The sequence below is a fragment of the Diabrotica virgifera genome, chromosome 9 (genome assembly GCF_917563875.1).
Source record: "Diabrotica virgifera virgifera chromosome 9, PGI_DIABVI_V3a".
Taxonomy (NCBI): Eukaryota; Metazoa; Arthropoda; class Insecta; order Coleoptera; family Chrysomelidae; genus Diabrotica; species Diabrotica virgifera.
This window is the reverse complement of record NC_065451.1, coordinates 204,371,101-204,395,299: the sequence shown is the minus strand read 5'-3', so window position 1 is coordinate 204,395,299 and position 24,199 is coordinate 204,371,101. Positions and strand designations below refer to the sequence as shown.

At 32.4% G+C, this 24,199-nt stretch overlaps 1 protein-coding gene across 1 annotated transcript; it reads left to right on the top strand.

Moving 5' to 3' along the window:
• The first annotated feature begins 239 nt into the window (after positions 1-239).
• On the top strand, positions 240-22,974 carry LOC126878443 (zinc finger protein 239-like). Its single transcript, XM_050662476.1, has 2 exons — positions 240-383; positions 21,507-22,974. The coding sequence occupies exon 2, from the start codon at positions 21,539-21,541 to the stop codon at positions 22,421-22,423; it is 885 nt and encodes a 294-aa protein (XP_050518433.1). The 5' UTR covers positions 240-383; positions 21,507-21,538; the 3' UTR covers positions 22,424-22,974.
• Positions 22,975-24,199: the final 1,225 nt, after the last annotated feature.

The window sequence follows — 24,199 nt, the reverse complement described above, 5'->3', positions numbered from 1 at the left end:
TGTTTTAAACGTTTTAGTAGAGCAGATAATTTAACAACACATTTGAGAGTGCACACTGGGGAAAAACCATACAAGTGTGCAACTTGCTTAAAACAGTTTCGTTTTGTAAGTGATCTGAAAGTACATTTGAGAGGGCACACTGGGGAGAAACCTAACAAGTGTGAAACTTGCCTCAAACAGTTTCGTACTACAAGTGAATTGAAAACACATTTGAGAGTGCACACTGAAGAAAAACCTTACAAGTGCGAGATTTGTTCTATGCAGTTTTCTCAGAATGGTCATTTGAAACGCCATTTGAAAGTACATACTAGGAAAGATCTTAACGAGAACACGTCGGAACATCATTAACGAGAACACGTCAAGATAATAATATAAGTGAACCGGTGAGTGAAAGAATAGTATATCTCCAAAACTTTCATTTTAAGAAAATAAAAAAAAACGTTTATACAAAAAAAGAATGTGTCTACTTTGTACTCACGTAAGAAGTTATACTTGTATTATGATTTCAACGAAATCAATATACTTTAAACAGTTTCTCTACTACTTTCCAAAAATTTTTATTAAAACAATACCAAAAATTAAAAAAATAAAAGAATAAAACACACACAAACACATTGAAAAATGCCACAAATGATTTCTGAACAATAATTGTTGCCAAAAATTTTAATTAAATACGTATTTTCTGAAAAAAAAATTATATAATAATATCCTTACAATCATAAAATCTATAAAAAAAACTAAAAAAATGATATAACCTGCATTGGGCTTGAACCTACTTCCCGTGTATCCCGCCGTACGAGAGTCGAAGTGATTTCAAACTGCACCAGCTTCGCGTATACGTCATGTGGGAATATACACAAACTGAACAACTTTTTGACATTTTGTTTATATGAATTATTAGTTTGATTTTTGTCGAATTAAAATACAACAATATATAGAGTAAGAAAACGATACATTAGATGAAAATTTGTAGAAAGTTTGTTCGTAATCAGATTATGTAAATTAAAGCATTGCCTACTAGGGGTATAGCATAGCAAGTACTAGGTAAGTACATTATTTTTTACATTTTCGAAATAGGTATGAAGAAAATTTTTTATTGGAATACAACTGAAACATTTAGAATTACGTACCTGTGGCTTTTCAAAACTATTTAAAAAGTCACTATAATTATAAATTTGATTTTATTTCTGTCCTCACAACAATAAAAACTAATATATTATACATTTTTGTTTACGGATAACCTCCATATTGAACAATTATCGACAGATCATTTCAACGTCCAATCAGAGCCCGTATAAAGACTAATACCAAACTGTCGGTGTGCGCATGCGCGCAGATCAATATAAATTCACCCTCAATCTCAATCGCGCCTAAAGAAGTATAACTTCAAAAACTAGTGGTTTTTTGATATTTTCATACCGTGTAAAATTGTAGCTTTTGAGATTATTTATTAAATAGCCAAATAAAATTTATTAAAACAAAGTCCAGAAAAAGATATTTTCAAAAATGTATCGTGTATATGTACTGTTCTTTCACTCAATTACAAAAAACACAATTCTGAAACTACATTTATTGGTTTTGTTTAGAAATATTTATTAACAATAAGACTAATCGTCAAATACAGTTATCCTCGTTTTTCTTAACGACTTTCCAAGAGGTAATACGGTAATATAAACCTAAATCGTTTCCAAACATATATTGAAGAATTTTCTTAATGTCTGCTATGTTTGCTTCATTGATTGGGACAGGTTCTGTATATGCTTTGTCGGTAGGAAATTGAGGATTAACATTTGGCTTTACCAACTTAAATGTATGGGATATAAGGCCTTCTATACAGGGTGCGCCAAACCTCTGGTCTTCTTTGATTACGGCTAAACTATGAGATATACAAAAAAATGTTTATAACAAAACTAATGTGTATCAAAGAGGTCTGTAATTTAAAATTATTTTCAATTATACAGGGTGAGTCAGAACGACGGTATGAACCAAAGTTGTATTTTTTTAAATGGAACACCCTGTATATTAAATCATTTTTGAATATATTATTTAAAAATATGAGAAATTTGTATAAGGTCTTATAGGCCTAAAGTTAATAATTTTCGAAATATTTACATTTTTATTGAGAAAAATGGTAATATTTATAGGGCTGTGGATTATGTTTCCAAGGAAATAAAAATTTAGGTGATAGGTCAAAGTTTTTAAAATATAGTGTTATTTTTAAATAATTTAATATTTTTTACTTTTAGCCATAAAATATACAGTGTGATCACTATTTGCAAATACAAAATTTGCTCATTTTTTTTTTAAATGAGACACCCTGTATATTAATTTTGCGTTTTGTAGTAAATATTACAACCTTTCTTTTGGTATAATGTTGTATGTACCTAGCATGTTTCGTTTTGTAGATATTTTAAAAAAACTATAGATTTTAGGTTTTTGCGGATTTTTTATTTAAAAATTTTTTTGCAAAAAAAATAATTATAATCTGGTTTTAGAAACATACACTAAAATATAAAATTTTTTTTTAATGCTCCACTCGGAGTAACATTACAATCTGTTCACTATTGGAACAATGAGTAACTTAATTCTAACCTAACCTAACTACATTTTTTTAAGCTAAATTACTCATCAGTATTTCTTTAGGTTATATTAGCATATCGCCTATTTACACTACAATTAACGTGTACACTACCGCACGATGCGCACTACACTATCTCATATGGTTTAGTACCGCACTATGCGCACTACACTAGCTCATATGGTTTGATTCTTTTAAGACGTCTGGTCTGGTTCGTGTTGTCAAGTAGCTGGAGGGCCTCAACATTCACGTGACGATGGAGCCTATCTTCGTGGTTCCGGGCAAATCTAGATATAGTCTGTCTAACGGTGTCGATCCCCAGATCATTGTGGATGATACTGTTTCTAATATACCAGGGGGCATCTACGATGTTCCTTAGTACCTTGTTTTGGAAGCGTTGAATTATTTGTATATTACTTTCGCTGGCACACCCCCATAGTTGTATGCCATAGCTCCAGACAGGCTTGAGGATTTGATTGTAGAGTCGCAACTTATTATGGATTGATAATTTGGAGTCACGTCCAAGCAGCCAATATATTTTTTTATATCTGATTCCAAGCTCTTGTCTTTTCTTTTTAATATGTGCTTTCCACCTAAGTCTTGCATCAAGAGTGATACCCAGATATTTTGCAGTATTCTCATATGGAATCTGGATATCATTTATTCTGATTGGTATGTATTGCCTCCTTTTATTGGTAAAATCAATATGTATGGATTTGGTTTCATTCAACTTGATTCTCCATGCTTTAGTCCATTTATATATCTGATTTATGGAGTTCTGTAAGTTATGTACCGCTTCTTCATGATTATTTCCAACTGAGATAATTGCTGTGTCATCTGCAAATGTAGCAATAGTATCTTGACGTAGTTGAGGGATATCTCTGGTGTATAAAATGTACAGAACTGGTCCAAGGACACTTCCTTGTGGAACACCAGCTCTAATCTGTCTCAAATCAGAGTATGCTTCCTCCTGCTTTACTCTGAAGCATCTGTCTGATATGTATGATTCTAAGAGTTGGGCGAACTGTTCTGGTAGGTGATAGCGCAGTTTATGTATTAATCCTTTGTGCCACACCTTGTCGAATGCTTGGGTCACATCCAGGAAGACAGTGGTGCAAACTTTATTTTCTTCCAGTGCCATTTCTATGATGTCAGTGATCCTATGCACTTGCTCAATAGTAGAATGGCTCTCTCTAAAACCAAATTGGTGGGATGGGATTAGCTGTCTCTCTTCAATTATTGGCTTTATCCTTTTTAGGAGCATTTGTTCATAGAGTTTTGCTATCACCGGGATGAGTGATATTGGTCTGTACGACGTTACTTGGTGAGGTTGTTTTCCAGGTTTAGTTATCATTATCACCTCTGCCACTTTCCACAACTTCGGAACATATTTAAGTCTATATGAAGCGTTGAAAAGGTGGGTTAGTTTTATAATGGTTTTCTTCGGCAGCTGCTTTAAAATCTCACCAGTAATAAGATCAAAGCCAGGCGCTTTTTTCGGATTCAAATTGTGCTTTATTTCTGTCTCTAATTCATTAGGAGTAACAGGGTTGATTTTTATGTTTTCATCATTTAGTTCAATTGGTTCTTCAAGATCTTCTCCATCATGTGGTTTGAATGTATTTTCTAAATGATCTGCAAATATTGTAGCTTTTTGTTCATTGCTACGAGCCCAGGTACCATTGCTATTCCTAATAGGAGGATTTTGTATAATTGGTCTTTTAAACCGTTTAGCTGCTTTCCACAGAGAGTAGTCTGTGGTTTTATCAGCGCTTAGTTCACTGAGGTACTCCCCTATGGACTCTTGTTGTATGCGTTTGATTTCTCGCTTTAATTTTTGTGTGGCATTGTTTAAAACAGTTTTATCTGCAGGATTTCTAGTCATGTGCCAGTTTCGTCGTAGTTTTCTCTTTTCGGCTATCATATCCCTTATTTCTTTAGGATAATTGTTGCCTTTAGTTCTTTGGATAATAGTTGGTAAATTATCCCAAGCTGCTTGCTGGATCTTATTCGTAATTTTTTCTACAGCTTCATCTAATTCCTTGGGGGTTTTTAATGAGCCAGAGAGATCAGTTATCCTTTCTAATTGTAATTGGAAACTAGTCCAGTCTGTACACTTATTTGTTAATCGTGGTGGATTTTCTTTCTGTATGAGAGTGTCACTGAGAGTAAGAAGAATTGGAGAATGATCCGAATTCATATCCAACGCTTCTTCCACGTGTACAAAATTAGACGCAAGGCCTTTTATGATAAAAAAAATCTATTAAATCAGGTATCTTGTTTGGGTCCGTTGGCCAATAGGTTGGGGTGCCTGTGCTCAGAACATCACACTTTAAGTGTTTGGTTGCTTTGAGTAGCTCTTTACCTTTATTTGTGGTTAATCTGGAACCCCAATGGACATGTTTTGCATTAAAATCGCCTCCTATAATGAACCTTTTACCGTAATTCATCAAGAAGTTGGTATAATTTTCTTCTTTTAATGCATGTCGAGGAGGACAGTACAACGCTACTATGATAACGTTATAATCTCTCATGGTTACGTTGACAGCTGTGGCTTGAATCTCTGCTGTTTGGTATCCAGTGTCTTGATAATGTCTAATGGTTTCTTTTATAATAACCGCACTACCCCCTTTTGCTGCATTATCTGGGTGTATTGTTTGGTATATTTTGTAGCCACGGAATCTGATATATGATTCTCTAGTAAAATGTGTTTCGGATATAAGGCACACATCTATTTTTTCAAGGTCAAGGACTATTTGCAATTCCTGTTGGTGGTTTTGGAGTCCATTGGCGTTCCATTGCATAATGCGCAGTTGCTTAGCCATTTTTGTTTTTTGGTATCGCTCCTTGGGCGCGTTTTTCTAAATTAAGGATTCTGTTATCCATTTGATTTAGTCTGTCTAGTATTTGCTGCAATAGTATTTCAGTAGCTGCAGATTCTTTTTGTGTCGATTTTTCATTACAATTATTTTTGTTTTTTGCAATCTTGCTATATGTTTTCTTTTGTGTTTTTTCTTCACGCTGTTGTTCTACCCGTGGAATGGCATTTCGTTGTGGATGCCGAGATGGGTTAGGTTTTTTGGTTTGCTTTTGTCGGAGTTTTTGTATCTCTTTTGCAACGACACATCCTCGACAATTAGCTGGATGTTCACCTCCGCAATGTACACATTTAGGTTTGTCATCCTTAGGTTTTTTACAATCTGCTGTTAGATGCTTGCTAGTGCATCTGACACATCTTGGTTCCTTAGCGCAGTATTTATGTGTATGACCATAAGCCTGGCACCGTTTACATTGTGGTACAAGTTTATTGGTTTTTAAAGAGACTACTTCCACCCTGCTACCCATGATGTCAGTAATTCCAAATATTTTATTAACATCTTCATCCTGCCTGAATGTTAGTAAAAACATATTTAAAGGTTCTTTGGTTCGGAATTTTAGCTTAGGAACAGCTTCCAGAAGTTTATATCCCCTTTTTCTTAAATCAGATACTATGCTTTCAGGTTTGCACGTGTGATGCAGTTTTTTAGCCATAATCTTTATTGGACGGCTTTGTTTGTTTTCATAAGAATGAAATAAATAGTTGTGTTCTTGGAGCAGTTGTGTTACAAGCCTGTAGCTTTCTCCATCTTGCACATTTATTTTCATATTTTCATTATTAATGATTTTAATTTGATATCCCTTAATTTTTTCATTAAGCATTTCATATAGTATATTGTAGTCTTTAATCCCATCTACAACTATGGGGGGTGGTAGTTTAGGTTTTTTAATTTCATTGGTTTGTATATGTAGATTATTCAAACTTTTTTGATGTAGATCATTAGTTGTGATTGTTTGTGTTTTAAATTTTTTCTTGTGTTGAACTCGTATCCACTCGGTTTCTCTTGCTAATTCCTCTTCATCGGTTTCATATACTACTGGTATCGCATCTTCTCTGGTTGGTACGTTTTTCACTTGTTCGTATTTTTCCAAATGATTCTGCATTACTTGCATTTGTTGTTGCATTTGAGAAATCGTATCCTGAAGCCTTTTAACAGTTTCGGATTGTTCTTTCCATGCATTGAAATAGTTTATTTCATTAGTTGCCCTTGCTTGGTTCTCCTTCATCAGGGCCTGATTTTGCTATGCTAGGAGTACTTCACCGGGCGTTGATGGCGTCGACGTGGATGGAAAATGCACTGGCTGCATAATAATTTGCTGCTGTTGTTGGTGCATTTGCAATTCAATGCTATTTACATCCATTTTTGCTTGATTTTGTTAAAATAATGTACAGTGGAACCCCGATAAGTCGGTCCCCGATAACCCGGAAGTCCGGCTAACCCGGACCGATTTTTATCAGACAAACATTACAACAATAAAAATGTATGTTCTTTATGCTGGATTTTCCAATTTCTTTTCAACATCTTAAAATATTTTCTTTTATCTTTCCTTATAAACATATTGTTGGAATACTATAATATCTTATATTTTTCAGGCTAATTTTATTTATCATAATAAACTTTCTTCGTAAAAATTTGTCGCTTTAGCGAATTCCTATATGTAGTTCATTCGTTTCAATTTTCAATGTCAAACACATTATACAATGAGAGATAATGCGTATTTGTGTAATTTGATACATAATATACCTTAGTAAAAATGACTGGCATGGCAGACAACGCTCTTTGTCGTGTTATCGAAACCAACCGGCATCTGTAGTATCCTTTATTTACTTGAAACTGTCTAGCATTGTTTAGAAAAGACTATTAAAAAATTATTTTTCAAACAATGGTCTTAGTCTTCACTCTTATTAAATAACATAAAGTTCGTTCTCGTTGCGAGACGGTATTGTGTGTGTGTAGTAAAGTCGCATTGTTCGTTCCGTTCTGTAATCGTTCGTAAATATATTCAGATTTTGTGTTTGCGTCTACGTAATGGCAATAAAACTTAAAATGTTGTTTTTGTTTCAAAATGATAACAAAAGACAGTTTGGACAATCGGTGCAAAGCTAAAGCTAAAAATGAGACTCTCGACGACGCTTTGTATGTGTGGAACGCGAACGTGGTTTACAAGTGTCTGTGTGCCAATTATAACGGAGTTTATCTGTAAGCATACCATATTTTAATAATTTTTACCATTTTCTCCGGCTAACCCGAATTTTCGATAACCCGGATCGGCCGCGGTCCCGATTAATCCGAGTTAACGGGGTTCCACTGTACTAAATAAACTTACCTAATTTAGGCAGAATTTGGTGCACTATGAACTGGCCTATAACACCTTGTCGATAACGACTTGGTGTTATTTTTATTTATCATAATGACTTGTGATAACTTTTTATGAATTCAGCAATTAAGTACTTATCGCCACTGAAACTTGATATATATCGGAGCTTGGTAAAAACACAACCTTACTCGTTAAAATTCAAATATCGACTAAAATATAAAATATGAAAATAAAAACGTAATTAAAGATTAAAATAAATCGTATGCTAGTACAATTCAATTGAATTTAATAACTTTAAATTATTTTAAAAAATATTTTACCATATTAATGAATGCATAAATTAGTTACTAAATTAAATAAACAACCAAATTTTAAATCAACCGTAGTAATTTTTCTACTACAGCAACTTTCCTGTACCAAATTAATTGTTAGTTAAATTGTATTTGGTTAAACTTTTAATTTATCTTTTAAATTGACTTACATACATCTTGAGAATATAAAAATTATTATAAAGTATGCTTTGAAACAAATGAATGTTAAATGTATCAGCCAAATTATTTATTAATATAAATAGTATTTACTGGTGTCACAAAAGCTGGTAGTAATTTTGTAGTTGAAATTTTTGTAACAATTTTTTATATTTTAAATTTTAATTTTTTAACCGAAAAATTTTTGGATATGACATTTGTTTTGGGCGAAACCATTAGAAATTATTACCAGCTTTTGTGACACGAGTAGGTACATAAATACTATTTACTTCTTAATATACTTCCATAACGTTCATTTGTTTCAAAGCATACTTTATACGTTCTCAAGATGTAGGTAAATTAAAAAGTTATTAACTGATCCTACTCGTAAATACAATATAACTAACAATTAATTTGGTACAGGAAAGTTGCTGCGGTAGAAGAATTACTACGGTTGATTTAAAATTTGGTTGTTTATTTAATTTAGTAACTAATTTATGCATTCATTAATATGGTAAAATAATTTTTGTAAAATAATTTAAAGTTATTAAATTCAATTGAATTGACGATTTATTTTAATCTTTAATTACGTTTTTATTTTCATATTTTATATTTTAGTGTATGTTTCTAAAACCAGATTATAATTATTTTCTTTTGCAAAAAAATTTTTAAATAAAAAATCCGCAAAAACGTAAAATCTATAGTTTTTTTAAAATATCTACAAAACAAAACATGCTAGGTACATATAACCTTATACCAAAAGAAAGGTTGTAATATTTACTACAAAACGCAAAACTAATATACAGGGTGTCTCATTAAAAAAATGAGAAAATTTTGTATTTGCAAATAGTGATCACACTGTATATTTGATGGCTAAAAGTAAAAAATATTAAATTATTTAAAAATAACACTATATTTTAAAAACTTTGACCTATCACCTAAATTTTTATTTCCTTTGAAACATAATCCGCAACCCTATAAATATTACCATTTTTCTCAATAAAAATGTAAATATTTCGAAAATTATTAACTTTAGGCCTATAAGACCTTATACAAATTTTTCATATTTTTAAATAATATATTTAAAAAGATTTAATATACAGGGTGTTCCATTTAAAAAAATACAACTTTGGTTCATACCGTCGTTCTGACTAACCCTGTATAATTGAAAATAATTTTAAATTATAGACCTCTTTGATACACATTAGTTTTGTTATAAGCATTTTTTGTATATCTCATAGTTTAGCCGTAATCAAAGAAGACCAGAGGTTTGGCGCACCCTGTATACTTGGATGTAGTAACATAACCTGGTGCTTTGCTGCAATATGTGAACTGTTTAAATTGGGACACAGTGAAACTAACTTTGTGTTCAAAAGATTTGCACGTCTTTTTATAAAAATTGGGCCACCAGATATTGAAGTCAAGAATATCGTTGTGTCTAATAGAGGTTATAGTAAACGGATTTACTTTTCTGCAAATTAAAATCATATTCTCATATTCGTCAGGCTGGTAAACACGATCAGATCTCCTTATTAGTCTCTTAACTGTCCCGAAATCACGATCACAAGGTAAAAACGAGTGTCCGCTGATTAGTTTAGATTAATTTGTATTTTTTTAGAAAAATTATGTTTGATTGAATATTTTCACGGCCACTTAATAAAATTTCACAAATTTTTTGGTGCAATTAATGTTTGGCTGAAAGAACTATGAATAACTCACAAATTAAAGCAGTCAGGTATAGTAGTAGGGGGAGCGAAGTATGCTAAATGTGCCGTCACTCGAGCGCTTTGGGGACCTATTGGGTTGTGATCAATCCCCTAAAACCAAAAAAAGTTAAGTAAAATTTTCCATTTTAGTGGGCGCTTGCCATTTTTTAATTTAATTTTCCATTTCCAACAATTGTTTTTCCGATTATAGCGCCATCTATCCAAAATTTGAAAAAATGTTTCGAATAAATGTTGCTTATTTTTACGTAAAGAATCCAAATCTGGAATAAAAATTTGGGGCTCCTATTTAAGATTTTAAAGTAACCCCCCACCCCACCTCCATGGGGGGTCGTGTTTGGTACCATTCGATAGTTTTTTCAAAAATATTGATTAAGTTTATTTTGCAGTTTTTCGATCTAATGTTTATTTTGCGAAATATCGCGGGATTTGTATTTAAAATTTTAAATTTACCCCCCACCCCTCTCCGTGGGGGTCATGTTTAGTATCATTCGATAGATTTTTGAAAAATATAAACACGTATTTTTTAGTTTTTCGATCTAACGTTCATTTCGCGAATTATTCGCTTATTTTTGTGAAACTTTTTAACTCGCCCATTTCCTCGCCCATTTCCTTAAAAATCGTCAGATTTTTGAAATATACACTATTTTGCATATCCTTAACTTACCTTATCTTAATCTGACAATTTCGACTATTTTTTAGGATAGATTTTTTTTCGGACCCCCCTTAACGAACTCCCCTGTGTTAAGAGCCAATATATGGTAGATATACACTTGCAGGGCACCAGGTTTCTCCCCATATGATAATCTGACCCGCTCGAGTAACTGCAAAAATCCCCGCTTGGGCTCCCCTACCATAGGGAATGCTTAAGAAATAAAAAGTACCATAAAATATAATTTCATTAGAATAATAAAATACAGGGTTTTCCATTTAAGAAAACTCAGAAAATATTCATTCACAAAAAAACTTAATTATGCTTTTTCTCATGAGGATCTTTCAGTGCGTCACAGTTTTTCGATTTCTTTCTAACGCATTAAATTGTATGTGACAGAAAAAAACGCACGTTGGTGATTACATTTCGTCGGTGACATTTATAATATTTATTCTAGTTGTCAATAGATGGCGCTATAATCGAAAAAAATATTTAGGAATAATATAATATATCTACGAATACAATCTGTACAATTTATAAGACTATACAAATCAAAGAAAATACCATTTTATAAATGCAATAAACACAATTTGATTGGTTTTTATGCCAAATTGCAAATAAAATGTGACAACTGTCAGATTTAACTAAAATGTCATGTTACTAAAATGTATATTATCACGGACTTACCTTTTTTTCTATTATTTGTGACGCACTTAAAAATGCTCATGAAAAGAAGCATATCTTTTAAACTAACCCGTATAATATTACAAAACCTTATATTTTGAAAATGAAGGCATCGATCAAAATTGAAAAATGTAAAAATGTACAGGGTGTTTCATTTAAAAAAAAATTTAAGTTTGTGTCACCCTGTCAATATCTGTTGCACTGTATATTTGAAAATATTTTTAAATCATGGTCCTATGTGTGCCCCAACTTTTACCTAAATAACTTTCTTTGATATATCTTACGACAAACGAGTAGGTCGGTCGTCCATTGGAAGCGTAGTCGCGCGACTCGTAGGTAGCGCGTATACGTTCGTGTATGTGCGATCTTGAGAATGAGCGACTACAGGCAACTCTATCCGCTCCGAGCTTCGCTGGTATCGCCACCTACCTACAGGATTACTAGTATAACTTTTACCGGAAATTTTCTGGAAAGAAAAAAGTGTTGCCTATACTCTGTGAGTTTCGCTGGTATGGCTGCTATCGCCATCTAACGGTTGACTAGTGTTCCTATTTCGGCCGGAATTTTAAAGAGGACAGTAGAAAAGCAAATAATAGTTGTTTCAAACTTATTATTTAATCCTTATCATGTAATATTTACAACGTAAAGAAGTAATTGCTTATCGTTTTGACGTTTATGTTAACAACTAATATTAGAAAAAATTTATTCTGCAAAAAAGTATAATAATTTAATATAATTATCGTATAATACTTCTTAAATATTAACTTATGAATGACAGTTAACGGCATCCTACGTTTGCTGTGATTGGTCGTTATCTTCACGCTTTCAAATTTTGTTTCAGGATTGGATTGTAAAATTGAAACCGTCAAAATTCGAGAGTGTGCCAGCTGATATTTTAGCTCAAATTTTTCTACCGTTTTAAAATTAAAATTGTGTTTACTTACTTTTTTCTAATTGCATCAATCCATTTTTGTCGTTGAGTCACATTATGCTTAGCGACAGGAAAGTTGTAGAATACACAGTTACTATTGTAACCAGTATTTCGACACTCTTTAATACAACAACTTTCGTGAGACATTTAAAAGCTATAATATGCAACTCTTAATGCAGAACGTCAAAAATCAAATTTCCAGTAAAGGTTTACAAACTTGTCACTACTGGCGCTCGCGAATTTGTAATTATCCCCTCTACCTACGAGCTCACAGCGTATACTCCTTGTTCGCGACTGTCATCATTGAGAGAAAGTGTGCTTTGTAAATAGCGAGTAAAATGAAGTAAAAAATAATATGTACCTTTTGGTGCAACCTTAAAATGTAAGGCAATTTTGCTGATTATTTAGGAAATCGTCATGCAGAAGATGGAATTCTTCGAGTAAATTTCATTCTGCTATTTCATTTATCCAACACAAAAGTCTTCAGTCAGTCTAATCATTCGTAGTCCGATTATTTTGAATTGTTCGCGGTTGTAAGCTAGTGTATTTTATATTTTATCTTTGACAGTTATTTTGACAGGAATCTCGACACTAATTTTTTTTTTCGAATACATTGAAGTTTAATGTTATTTTGCTAATTGAATAATTTCATCACAGAATGCATCCAAATCGCATTTAACTTTAACAAGAATTAATTCAATTTCCGGTCTCCAGTTACGTCATCATGCGCGAACTCGGACTTATTTGCGCCACGGAAAGATACTATCTCGTTATTTATAGTATCATGGTATAGAGGACATAAAAAACTTCTTGTAATTATTATTGCGCCTAATTGGTATTAGCCTACATAACACAGTTACTGGGTATCTGAAAAGTTCGCGAAATATTGTGGCAAACCATGATTAATATCACCTGAAGGTGAGTTAGATGTTTCAATTGTCCATGTCCATGATAGTCCATTTGTTTTGTTGCGACGGTGCTCGTGTTGTTGTAAAGCATTGGGTTATGCGAGGATTGTTGTGTAACTTTTCCTCCGGCGCTTTATCTCCTGATTTATAGACCTTTTTATATTCTCTTCGAATCGAAATCATCGCGCAGTCCTTTCCATTTTTTCTTTACTTCGTTCACGAATGACACTCAGCAATTTTTCGTTGTCAGTTTTCATATCAAAAATTAACACAATACCTGAGCAGATAAACGCAAACCAGTGTAGCGTCACATGCGATTAGAAACGACTAATCCCATTCAAGCCAGTCGCTTGTGGTCGGTCGAACCCAATCGCTCAAGGTCGTCTGCAGTGGACGTTATTTAGTTACATTTCATTTGTTAGGGTTAGTCGTTTGTATACGGGCGTATACGCGCTACCTGTGAGTCGCGCGACTACGCTTCCAATGGACGACCAGCCTAATTGGATTTTGTCACACTAATGCCCCACACTGTAGTTGGTTTTTATTTGAGGTCATTCCCAAGAGACGAGCAAATTGGAAATGATGGAGACACTACCTAAACATTCATCTGATGAAGGAAATTGTATGCGTCGACAAGATGAAGGAAAAGCATTAGACCAAAATATGAAAGTTGCGAATGGACAAAGAGCTTACGAATGCGAAATTTGTTTTAAGAATTTTTCTCAAAATTATCGTTTGAAATATCATTTGAGAGTGCACACTGGGGAAAAACCATACAAGTGTGAAATTTGTTTTAAAAAGTTTAGTCATTCAGGTGATTTGAAAAGACATTTTAGAGTGCACACTGGGGAAAAACCATACAAGTGTGAAATTTGCTTAAAACAGTGTCTTACTTCAAGTGGTTTGAAAGTACATTTGAGAGTGCACACTGGAGAAAAACCATTCAAGTGTGATATTTGTTTGAGGCATTTTAACCAAGCAAGTACTTTAAAAACGCATTTAAGAATGCACACCGGGGAAAAACCATACAAGTACAAGTGTGAAGTTTGTTGCAAACAGTTTATCCATGCAAGTACTTTAAAAACACATTTGATGGCACACACTGGAGAAAAAACTCACAAGTGCGAGATTTGTTTTAAAAGTTTTAGTACTGCAGGTACTTTGAAAACACATTTGAGAGTGCACACTGGAGAAAAACCTCACAAGTGTGAAATTTGTTTTAAGCAATTTAGTAAGACAAGCAATTTGAAAGAACATTTGAGAGTGCACACTGGAGAAAAACCTCACAGGTGTGACATTTGTTTTAAGCAGTTTGTTACGGCAAGTAATTTCAAAGTGCATTTGAGATTACACACTGGAGTAAAACCTCACAAGTGTGAAATTTGCTTAAAACGATTTTGTACTACAAGTGAATTGAAAATGCATTTGAGAGTGCACACTGGGGAAAAACCTTACAAGTGCGAGATTTGTTTAAAGCAGTTTGCTCAGAATAGTCATTTGAAAGATCATTTGAGATTGCACACTTTAGAATAAACAGTTTTGTACTTCAACTGAATTGAAAAGACATTTAAGAGTGCACACTGGGGAATACCCTTACAAGTGCGAAATCTGTTTTAAACAGTTTTCTCAAAATGGTTCTTTGAAAGGTCATTTGAGATTGCACACTGGAGTAAAACCTCTCAGTGCGAGATTTGTTTTAAACGTTTTAATAATGCTGATAATTTAAAATAATTAAAAATAATCGATAAGTTCAAAATTTTCACACCATACCCCCCTCCCACCCTCTTAAATAAACAAATAAAAGCAATCCTGGAGATATTGTTAAAGATGAAATAGGGTATTGAAAATCATGAACTTATATACAAAATTATGAGACAAAACAACAGTGTTCTTTATACAGAGAGGATCTAAATTATGGAATAAATTCATTTTCTCTAAAATGGACGACTTTAGAGAAAAATCCCGAAACAGGTCGATTTTTATAATTTTTTGGCATATATTTCATACTAGTGACGTCATCCATCTGAGCGTGGTGACGTAATCGATGATTTTTTAAAATGGAATAGGGGTCGTGTGGCACCTCATTTGAAAGGGTGTTCAATTCTCTACAGTAATTTAACATTAATATCATTATTTATACAGGGTGGCCAAAATATAAATTTTGAATTAAATTAATTGACGAATAAAGAAGAATGTATGCAAATTATTTAACTCAAAATACATTCTATCGCCGTCAGGAAATAGAAAAAAAATGTTTATTTGCCAAATAAACATTGCTTTTCGCTTAAATTAAATGTTCAAACTGCCAAGAGGTAGGTGGGAGGCTGTTTGTGATTTAATTTAAGCGAAAAGAAATGTTTATTTGTGAAATAAACATTTTTTATATTTACTGACAGACGTACAATGTATTTTGAGTTAAATAAATTACATACATTCTTCTTTTTGCGTCAATTAATTTAATTTAAAAATTATTTTTTTGGTCACCCTGTGTAAATAATAATATCGTTTATATTACTATATAGAGAATTGAACACCCTTTCAAATGAGGTGCCAGACGACCCCTATTCCCATTTAAAAAATCATTCATTACGTCATCAAGCTCAGATGGATGACATCACTAGTATGAAATATATGCCAATCAATTGTAATTTAAAAATAAAAATCGACCTGTTTCAGGATTTTTCTCAAACGTCGTCCATTTTAGAGCAAATGAATTTATTCCATAATTTAGATCCTCTCTGTATATAAATAAATACGAAAACAACAGAAAACACAAAATTTATTTGATAAAAGAATTAAATTTTCTTCTTAACAGCAAATAATGGATGTGGTGATCTAATGTGAAAAAGATGAGGCCTCAGATTCAGAATCTATTTCTATCATTAGCTCATCCTGGTCATCTAAATTCTGCATTTTAATGTACTGATGAGAAGTTGTGGGATTCTGTTTTTCACGAGTCGTCAGCTCAGTCATGGATTGGTCTACATCTAACAATTTTAAATTATCAGCAATATGAGTTACCTTACCAGCGCGTTCAGCAGTAAGCCGGTTTCTTTTAGAGGAGTGGGTATAAAACCATAAGTACCGAATATTCTTTCAGTCGTTGCACTGGATAAAGGCATGCTTAATATATCAATTGCTATTTTAGTTCATTTTGTTCCGAAACATGTACCTTTCCACCATTTGATTGGGTCTAGTTTTTCAATTAATTTTACAACGTATGGTTATCCAAAAAATCCTTCTTTAGACCGATAAAGTGCCAAATATGCCATTATTTCAGGCAAGTCATCACCATATTTTAAAGTTGCTAAATTAATCTATAAACTCAGTTTCCTAAACTTGTTCTTCTCTGCTTAAATGATCACCATTCTAAATAGTTGCAAGTTAATATAGCATCAAAACAATACATACTCACACTCGTAAACATGCTAGTGGTCAGTGGTTCATGGAATCAGGGTTGCCAGGTGAAATTTCAGAATATCCCTAGACGGCAGCTTCAATTTCCCCTAGAAATCCCTAAATTAGTATCCAAGTATTAATTTTGCCTTTAAAAAAGAAGAAATTGACAGATGACAGCTGTCAACTTAATTTATAACCTATTAAACACTATGTTTAATCATTGATTAGGTAATGTTTTAATGTTTACTTAGGAATATTTATGTCAGGGAACAATAAATAATGACAATAATAATAATAATTGAACAAAAAGATATTTAATAACAACAAAAAATGGCGCTAGCACAGTAATAAATCCCTAGATTTCAAAAAAAATCCCTAAATTCGGGGAAAATTCCTAGACATGGCAAGCCTGCATGGAATTCACCAGCCCCCGTAAACTGCAGACGCACAAGGCATGGGCGAACGATTCGGCTTTTTCCGATTAGCGGGTAGTAGAGTGCAGACGTACTTAGCCTTTATACGTCTGCTGTTTACTACGATTGATCGTGATGCCAATATACGTCTACAATTATTTAAGCCTGTTTAAAAAATGTAAATAAAACACAGTATATATTCGTATTATCAACGTTTTTAATTATCTTTATGTACAAATATCGAATTTTGCGAATTCGGAAAGGAGGAAGACCCAACCCTTCGGTCCTAACTTAACTTTCGGGTATTAAAGTGTAGCGCACTCTACTACCCGCTAATCGGAAAAAGCCGAATCGTTCGCCCATGCCTTGTGCGTCTGCAGTTTACGTATATGCGCCCCGGCTACTTCGATTTTATCTAAAATCGGGTGATTCCCAGGCCGGCCAAAGCGAAAAAGCATTTCATGAGCGGAGCGGCAAGTAGGTGTTTAGGCTTCAAGAATAATAATGTTTGGGATGCAAAAAATATGGGTAGGTACTAGGTGAATTGACAAAAACAATATACATAATGTATTTTTTAAATTATAATAATTTGACTAATAACTACTTTTTATTTTTATTTCGGTCTTTGTAAATATAGAAAATTCTCACCGAGAATATTCTCTTCTTACATCACTAGGCACGCTGAAGAAAAACTTCATAAGTGTGAGATTTGTTTTAAAAGTTTTAGTACCGAAGGTACTTTGAAAACGCATTTGAGAGTGCACACTGGAGAAAAACCATACAAGTGTGAAACTTACTTAAAACAATTTTCTATTGCAAGTGAATTGAAAATGCATGTAAGAGTGCACATTGGAGAATCCCCTTACAAGTGTGAGATTTGTTTTAAGCAATTTAGTAAGACAAGCAATTTGAAAGAACATTTGAGAGTGCACACTGGAGTAAAACCTCACAAAAATACCAAGTTTCTTGTAAAAGGTATATATTAAAATACCCTAAATAAGGGTCACAATACAAAACGTTTTCGGATTAAGGAATCCATCATCAGTGTTTAAAAGCCAAAATTTGCATGCCTGAGCCACCAAAATGTATAGGGTAAAAAAACCCTTTAAATGTAAATAATAAAGATATTTTACATATTTATATAAAATTCATCGGATGTTATAGATAAACCTGGATGTTACCCAGGGCAACACAGGACTCTCCCCACGTGGTTGGAACTTTTTTTGGAGAAAACCTCACATATTGGATTTCAATGTTACGGGGCCCGAACGAAGTATGGTGCAAATACGTGACTGCATAATAGTTATTTATGTACCAAGTCAGTAAAGTGACTCTTTATCGGACGAGTCTGATATTACGAGAAGAGCGAGCGAGGCGAGTAACAGACGAGTTCGATAAGGAGTCTTTACTGACGTGGTGCATACAAAATTTTATCGCCAACATATATTTTTTAAATTTAATGTCGTCCGAACCACTGGGGTTATAAACGACAACAATGGAAAGTACATATTAAAAATAAAAAGAAATTGTAATATTAAGTAAATACATATCGATGGTTAAGAGCGCAGATATAGTATGTCCAAATATCTTAATTGTTGAGGAGAACGTTTTGAAGTTTTCGCGTTACTTTTTGTTTGATACTGCTGATATACCGATGTATCATAATGTTTGGGTAATAAGTTCGGGTATCATTATTAGCTTAATGTAGATATTATTTAAAATATTATGTATTATTGGGTAAAAAAATATTCTTTTTGAAAATGTGTATGGATATACAACATAAGGTATGTTACTGCATGTCCGGACAAACAGTATTTACAGCCATGATAAGTTTGATCGCGTGAGCACTAATATTGTATGGCCCAAAACATACTATGTTTGTGCACTTCCAAACGGACATAAAATATCTGTGCAAGTCGGTTTTTAGTACAAATGGGAAATACTATATTTTGGCAAGGCCGTTTAACCCATTTACAATCATTCTGAACTTACAATAATTATGCAGAACATTCGTATCACCCTACTGAATATTTTTATAATGTTATCTTAAAATCAGCAAAAAGTGGACATACTATATCTGTGCTCTTAACCATCGATATGTACTAACAAAAAGTATACCTGAAAAATTTGTGATACAATTAAATGTCTTTTATTATTCCTATTTCCGTTAAAAACTGTATGATATTGTTGATATTTCTATTGTCTCTAAGAAGCTCAGATATGTCCCTGGGAAGATTGAGTTTACTTCTCGTTTGCTGGTATATTTGACAAATCGGTTAAGATATGTTTTATTGATATAAAATAATATTTGCCAACATAATTTGATATTGGTTTTAACACTTACTTGCAATTTACAATTTAAGAACTTTTTAAATTTTAGACGTCATAATAATTTCATAACAGTGATGACTAGACTTAGGCAAATATGCAAATAAAAACCTGTAAAATATGCGCATAAATATGCAGTATTTTGCAAAAAAATATGCATGTTTATCTCGAAAATATGCATGTAATAATAAAAAAATATTTAAACAAATATGTTGTTCAAAATTTTTTAACAAACACTTATGGCTTCTGAGTGCATATATTTGTAAATGGAAAAACTTCTTTTTATATCAACAGATGTAACTGAGGATTTTTTCAAATTTAATTCAAAATATTTAAATTAAACATATCAATAGAAATCGATGTAGTAATCTTGAAAATATCAAGATATGACTGGGAAAGAATGACACTTGGTTTATTCTATTTATCGAAGAAAAAATACTATGAGCATAAATTAAAAGCACTTAATTTAGTCCAATATATGTGATTTTATTTTTAGCCAAATAAACGTAAACTAATACTATTATGAGAAAACAATTTTATTTCATCACACTATTGAATGATTTGAATTTTTGAGATCTTATTTTTTCATAACAAAAGTGATTTCTTAAATTTACCAACCCAATAAAAATTTTTACCCAGAGGTATAAACTGGCAGATTTTGTAACCCTTTTATTCAAGGAAAAATCTCTAATATCTAGTGATAGTGAAACAAAATTAAGTATTGAGATTTTAAAGCTATTTGTTGATTTATTTCATGAATATGTACAATTACAACTACAATCTCAAGTTGTAAATATGCACTTTATGCACATTTTTATAAAAATATGCAAAATTTTACATTTTGGCATTTTTTATGCATAATATGCAATTTGCCTAAGTCTAGTGATGACAGACAACTTGCAAGATGGCCGCTTTCGATTTTTAATCGATAGTTATCAATATTGAATAATTACTAAATCGGTAAAGTTTTAATTTATTTTATATGAATATAATTACAAAATACTACAGAATTTCACTTTTTGACATAAATTTAATTGATAATATCGCAAATTGCGTACAATATTTTTAATAATTAAAGTAAATAAATTATCTACTCAAATACTCGCCATTCGATTACTGCCATCGAGGTAAAGTAGAATTCTTCTTTCAGTACAATAAAGTGTTACTTTACTGCCGCAAATGAGGGCAAATGAGTACAATAATGAATGACTTTAGTGACGGTTGGCGATAAATATAATTGTTTGTCTAGTTACCTGCTGATAACGTGAATATTAACCCGGCACCTGCCACGTGGGGTGCTACCAGCACCCCATAACACATTTTCATCAAATATTTGGTATTTCAAATTTGTTAACCGTCCTGTGCGTCATAGTAGCTTTCAATAATATTATATAGCATAGATCTGTTTGTGTTTGAAGTGGTTATTTAGTGTCATTCTGAAATTGTAGCTCTAAATTCGAATTGGGGTGTCATCATCTGGCAGTAAATTTTTTTTGTTTTTGATAAACAGGTCAGATTTATATTTTTTTTATTGTAATAACAAAAAAAAAACTTTTATAATATATTAGTAGCTAATAAGTTAATAAAACATGTTTTTTTTTATATTCTTGTGTAACTCAACACATTATTTTGTTTATAAACAAGTAGATCACAGAAAATTTTTAAGGGGTGCTGTGAGCACCCCACGTGGCAGTTGATGCCTTGCAAAGCCACGTGGCAGGTGCCGGGTTAAGCAAGTTTTAAATTTTAACAATAACTACAATTAAGGCAGTGCATTAATTTTTTAACTGATTTCTGTGTAATTTGTTTAGGAATAAGGAATTTAAATTGATTAGTATTAATTAAATACAATTTATAATTTATTATTATAATAAGTCTTTTTTTGGTAATTGTAATTTTTATTTCTAGCAAAAACTGTGGTTGTAAAAAAAGTATAGTGTGTAACACGTGCAGAAAGGTAATTTTTCACTCGTTTGAATCGCCAGTTCTAACGCCAGTTTGAACTGGCTTGCGCTCGTGCCGCAACTTTCCAAACTCGTGAGAAATTAGTACCTTTCTGCATTTGTTGCACAATATACTATTACTACCAGAGCTGTAGCAACACTTGCTACACCTACTTTCTTACAAAAAGTTATCCAATTTTATTATGCTTTATTTTGATTATTGCATTTGTTTTTTTTACATCCATTTTCCCTTATGCATATATTTATTTTGTTTTTATTTTAGGTTATTCCCAAGAGGAGAGCAAATTGGACATTATGGAGACACTACCTAAACATTCACCTGATAGAGAAAATTGCATGAGTCGACAAGATGAAGGAAAAGCATTAGACCAAAATATGAAAGGTGCGAATAGACAAAGACCTTACGAATGTGAGATTTGTTTTAAGCAGTTTAATCATTCAAGTCATTTGAAAAGTCATTCGAAAGTACACACTGGAGAAAAGCCATACAGGTGTGAAACTTGCTTAAAACAGTTTGGTACTACAAGTGCTTTGAAAACACATTTGAGAGTGCACACTGGGGAAAAACCGTACAAGTGTGAGATTTGTTTTAAGCAGTTTAACCATTCAAGTCATTTGAAAAGACATTCGAGAGTACACACTGGAGAAACCCCTTACAAGTGTGAGATTTGTTGTAGGCAGTTTTCTCAATCGGGTATTTTAAAAAGTCATTTGCTAATACATACTGGAGAAAAACCTTATAAGTGTGAAATTTGTTTTAAGCAGTTTGCTCATAAATATCAATTAACTGTTCACATGACAGTTCACACAAGAGAAAAACATCATAAGTGTGAAATTTGTTTTAAGCAATTTAGTCAAGCAAGTAATTTAAAACAACATTTGAGAGTGCACACTGGGGAAAAACCATATAAGTGTGAAATTTGTTGTGAGCATTTCAATAAAGCAAGTACTTTAAAAGAACATTTAAGAATACACAGCGGAGAAAAACCATATAAGTGTGAAACTTGCTTAAAACAATTTCGTACTGCAAGGGATTTGAAAATACATTTGAGAGTGCACACTGGAGATAAACCATACAAGTGCGAGATTTGTTTTAAACGTTTTAACCAAGCAAGTAGTTTAAAAACACATTTGAGAATGCATAGTAGAGAAAACCATACAAGTGAGAAACTTGCTTAAAACAGTTTTCTACCAAAAGTGAATTGAAAAGGCATTTGAGAAATCACATTGAAGAAAAACTGTGAAATTTGTTTTAAATAGTTTATGGTCTTTTTTAAAATGTGCTTGATATGTTGATTTCAAACCATACACCCCCCCCCCCCACATAAAGCAATGAACTTTAAAAAAAATGGTTAGTTGTTAATGATGTTGCTGAGAGAGGTGTAAAACTGATATGACATTTGCTATGAAAGTGTTTTAGCGATTTCAGAAACAACAACTTTGTTTAATCTTCGAACAAACTTTTACTAATGTAGTTACTATTTTCCATTTAATTCTATTAACAGCTTTGTGTAATCCTTTATATTCAAATGTATTAATTAGTTAGAAAAATGAGTTTTTTAAGTAGAATAGTTTTCTTAAGTTAGGTACTGAAGATATCTTGAGAAAGACCAATATACGTGAAAAATGAGTAATATTTATATTTTAATTCACATATTAAACTTGTTATCATAGTCAAATCTTACATATGGGTTTACATAGCCCATATGTAAAATAAAAGTTAAAACTGAGTTGACTTGCATGTTTATTTACTTACAAAAGGTTATAGATTAAAAATAATTAAAAATCTTTGAAGACCCCAAAAAATTTGATTGAAGAGACTGTGAACAAGGGTTAGGGGATCTGAAATTTAAAATTGAGGGTTCACAGACTGTTCATCACCAGAAAACAGCCGGGGAGCTCGACATTTCTTAAACTTTGATTTTTTTTGGAACACGGAACACACGAAAAAAGACTGTTAAAACGTACCTTTAACAAAATCCACGTAGAACCATATCTCCTATTCTGCTGGTCAGCATCAGCATCCACTACTCGTAAACTGGAACTTCCTGCATCATTTCACCTATAATTTGTGTGAATCACTCAGGACATCTTCCGATCCCGGCGACGACCAACTCATTCTGACATAGACACACGCCATCATAAAACAGTTTCTATTAGTTATCCATTAAGTAGTCTAAAGAAAGAATTTTGATGATCCCTAATCAATACTTGTGCCGTTGTTATTGTGTAATTTTCTTGCATGTTAGCGATTACATTTTTCGCCTCCTCTTCGTTGATCTTTTTTTATCCCACTTCTTCATTTCCACTTTCCTCTTCATATCAAAATTCCTCTTTTAGACAACTTTTTGGAATTACCCGGATCAGCCTTGAACAACTTACGCATGTCTCGAAAAACTCACAGCTGAGTCACCTTTAGTGACTCGTTAAGAGTTTTGAAAGACTCACAGATTAGTTACGCTTATTGACCACTTAGAAACTGTCCATGATCCACTCTTATATCTCACAGTTATTAAAATCTCACTCTTACCCTGCGGAGTCCCTATCTTTAATATTTCAATATTTGATCTTAAATTTATTATATCAGTAATCTTGTATTTCATTTTCTATTATATTTTTATTTAAACTAAGTATTGTAAGTTTTATATTATTATATGTATAAACTTTTCATCTCATATCAAATATTGTACAAATCGTGTGCTTATTCGCGATATAAATGGTATAAACAAACATTCAATTGAGGAATAGAACAATACCGATTTGATTTAAAATATTTTAATGTACTCATAATGCTGAAATTTACTAAAAATTTCTTAATAGTGACCAAATTCCGTTCAAATCAACAATTTATTCCACCAGAGGTCAGCTACTTTGTTTTTTATCGCGAATAATGTTTTACTTTTAATTTTTTACGCCTATTGTAAAAGTATTCTTCTTCTTTCTATCCACATCTAA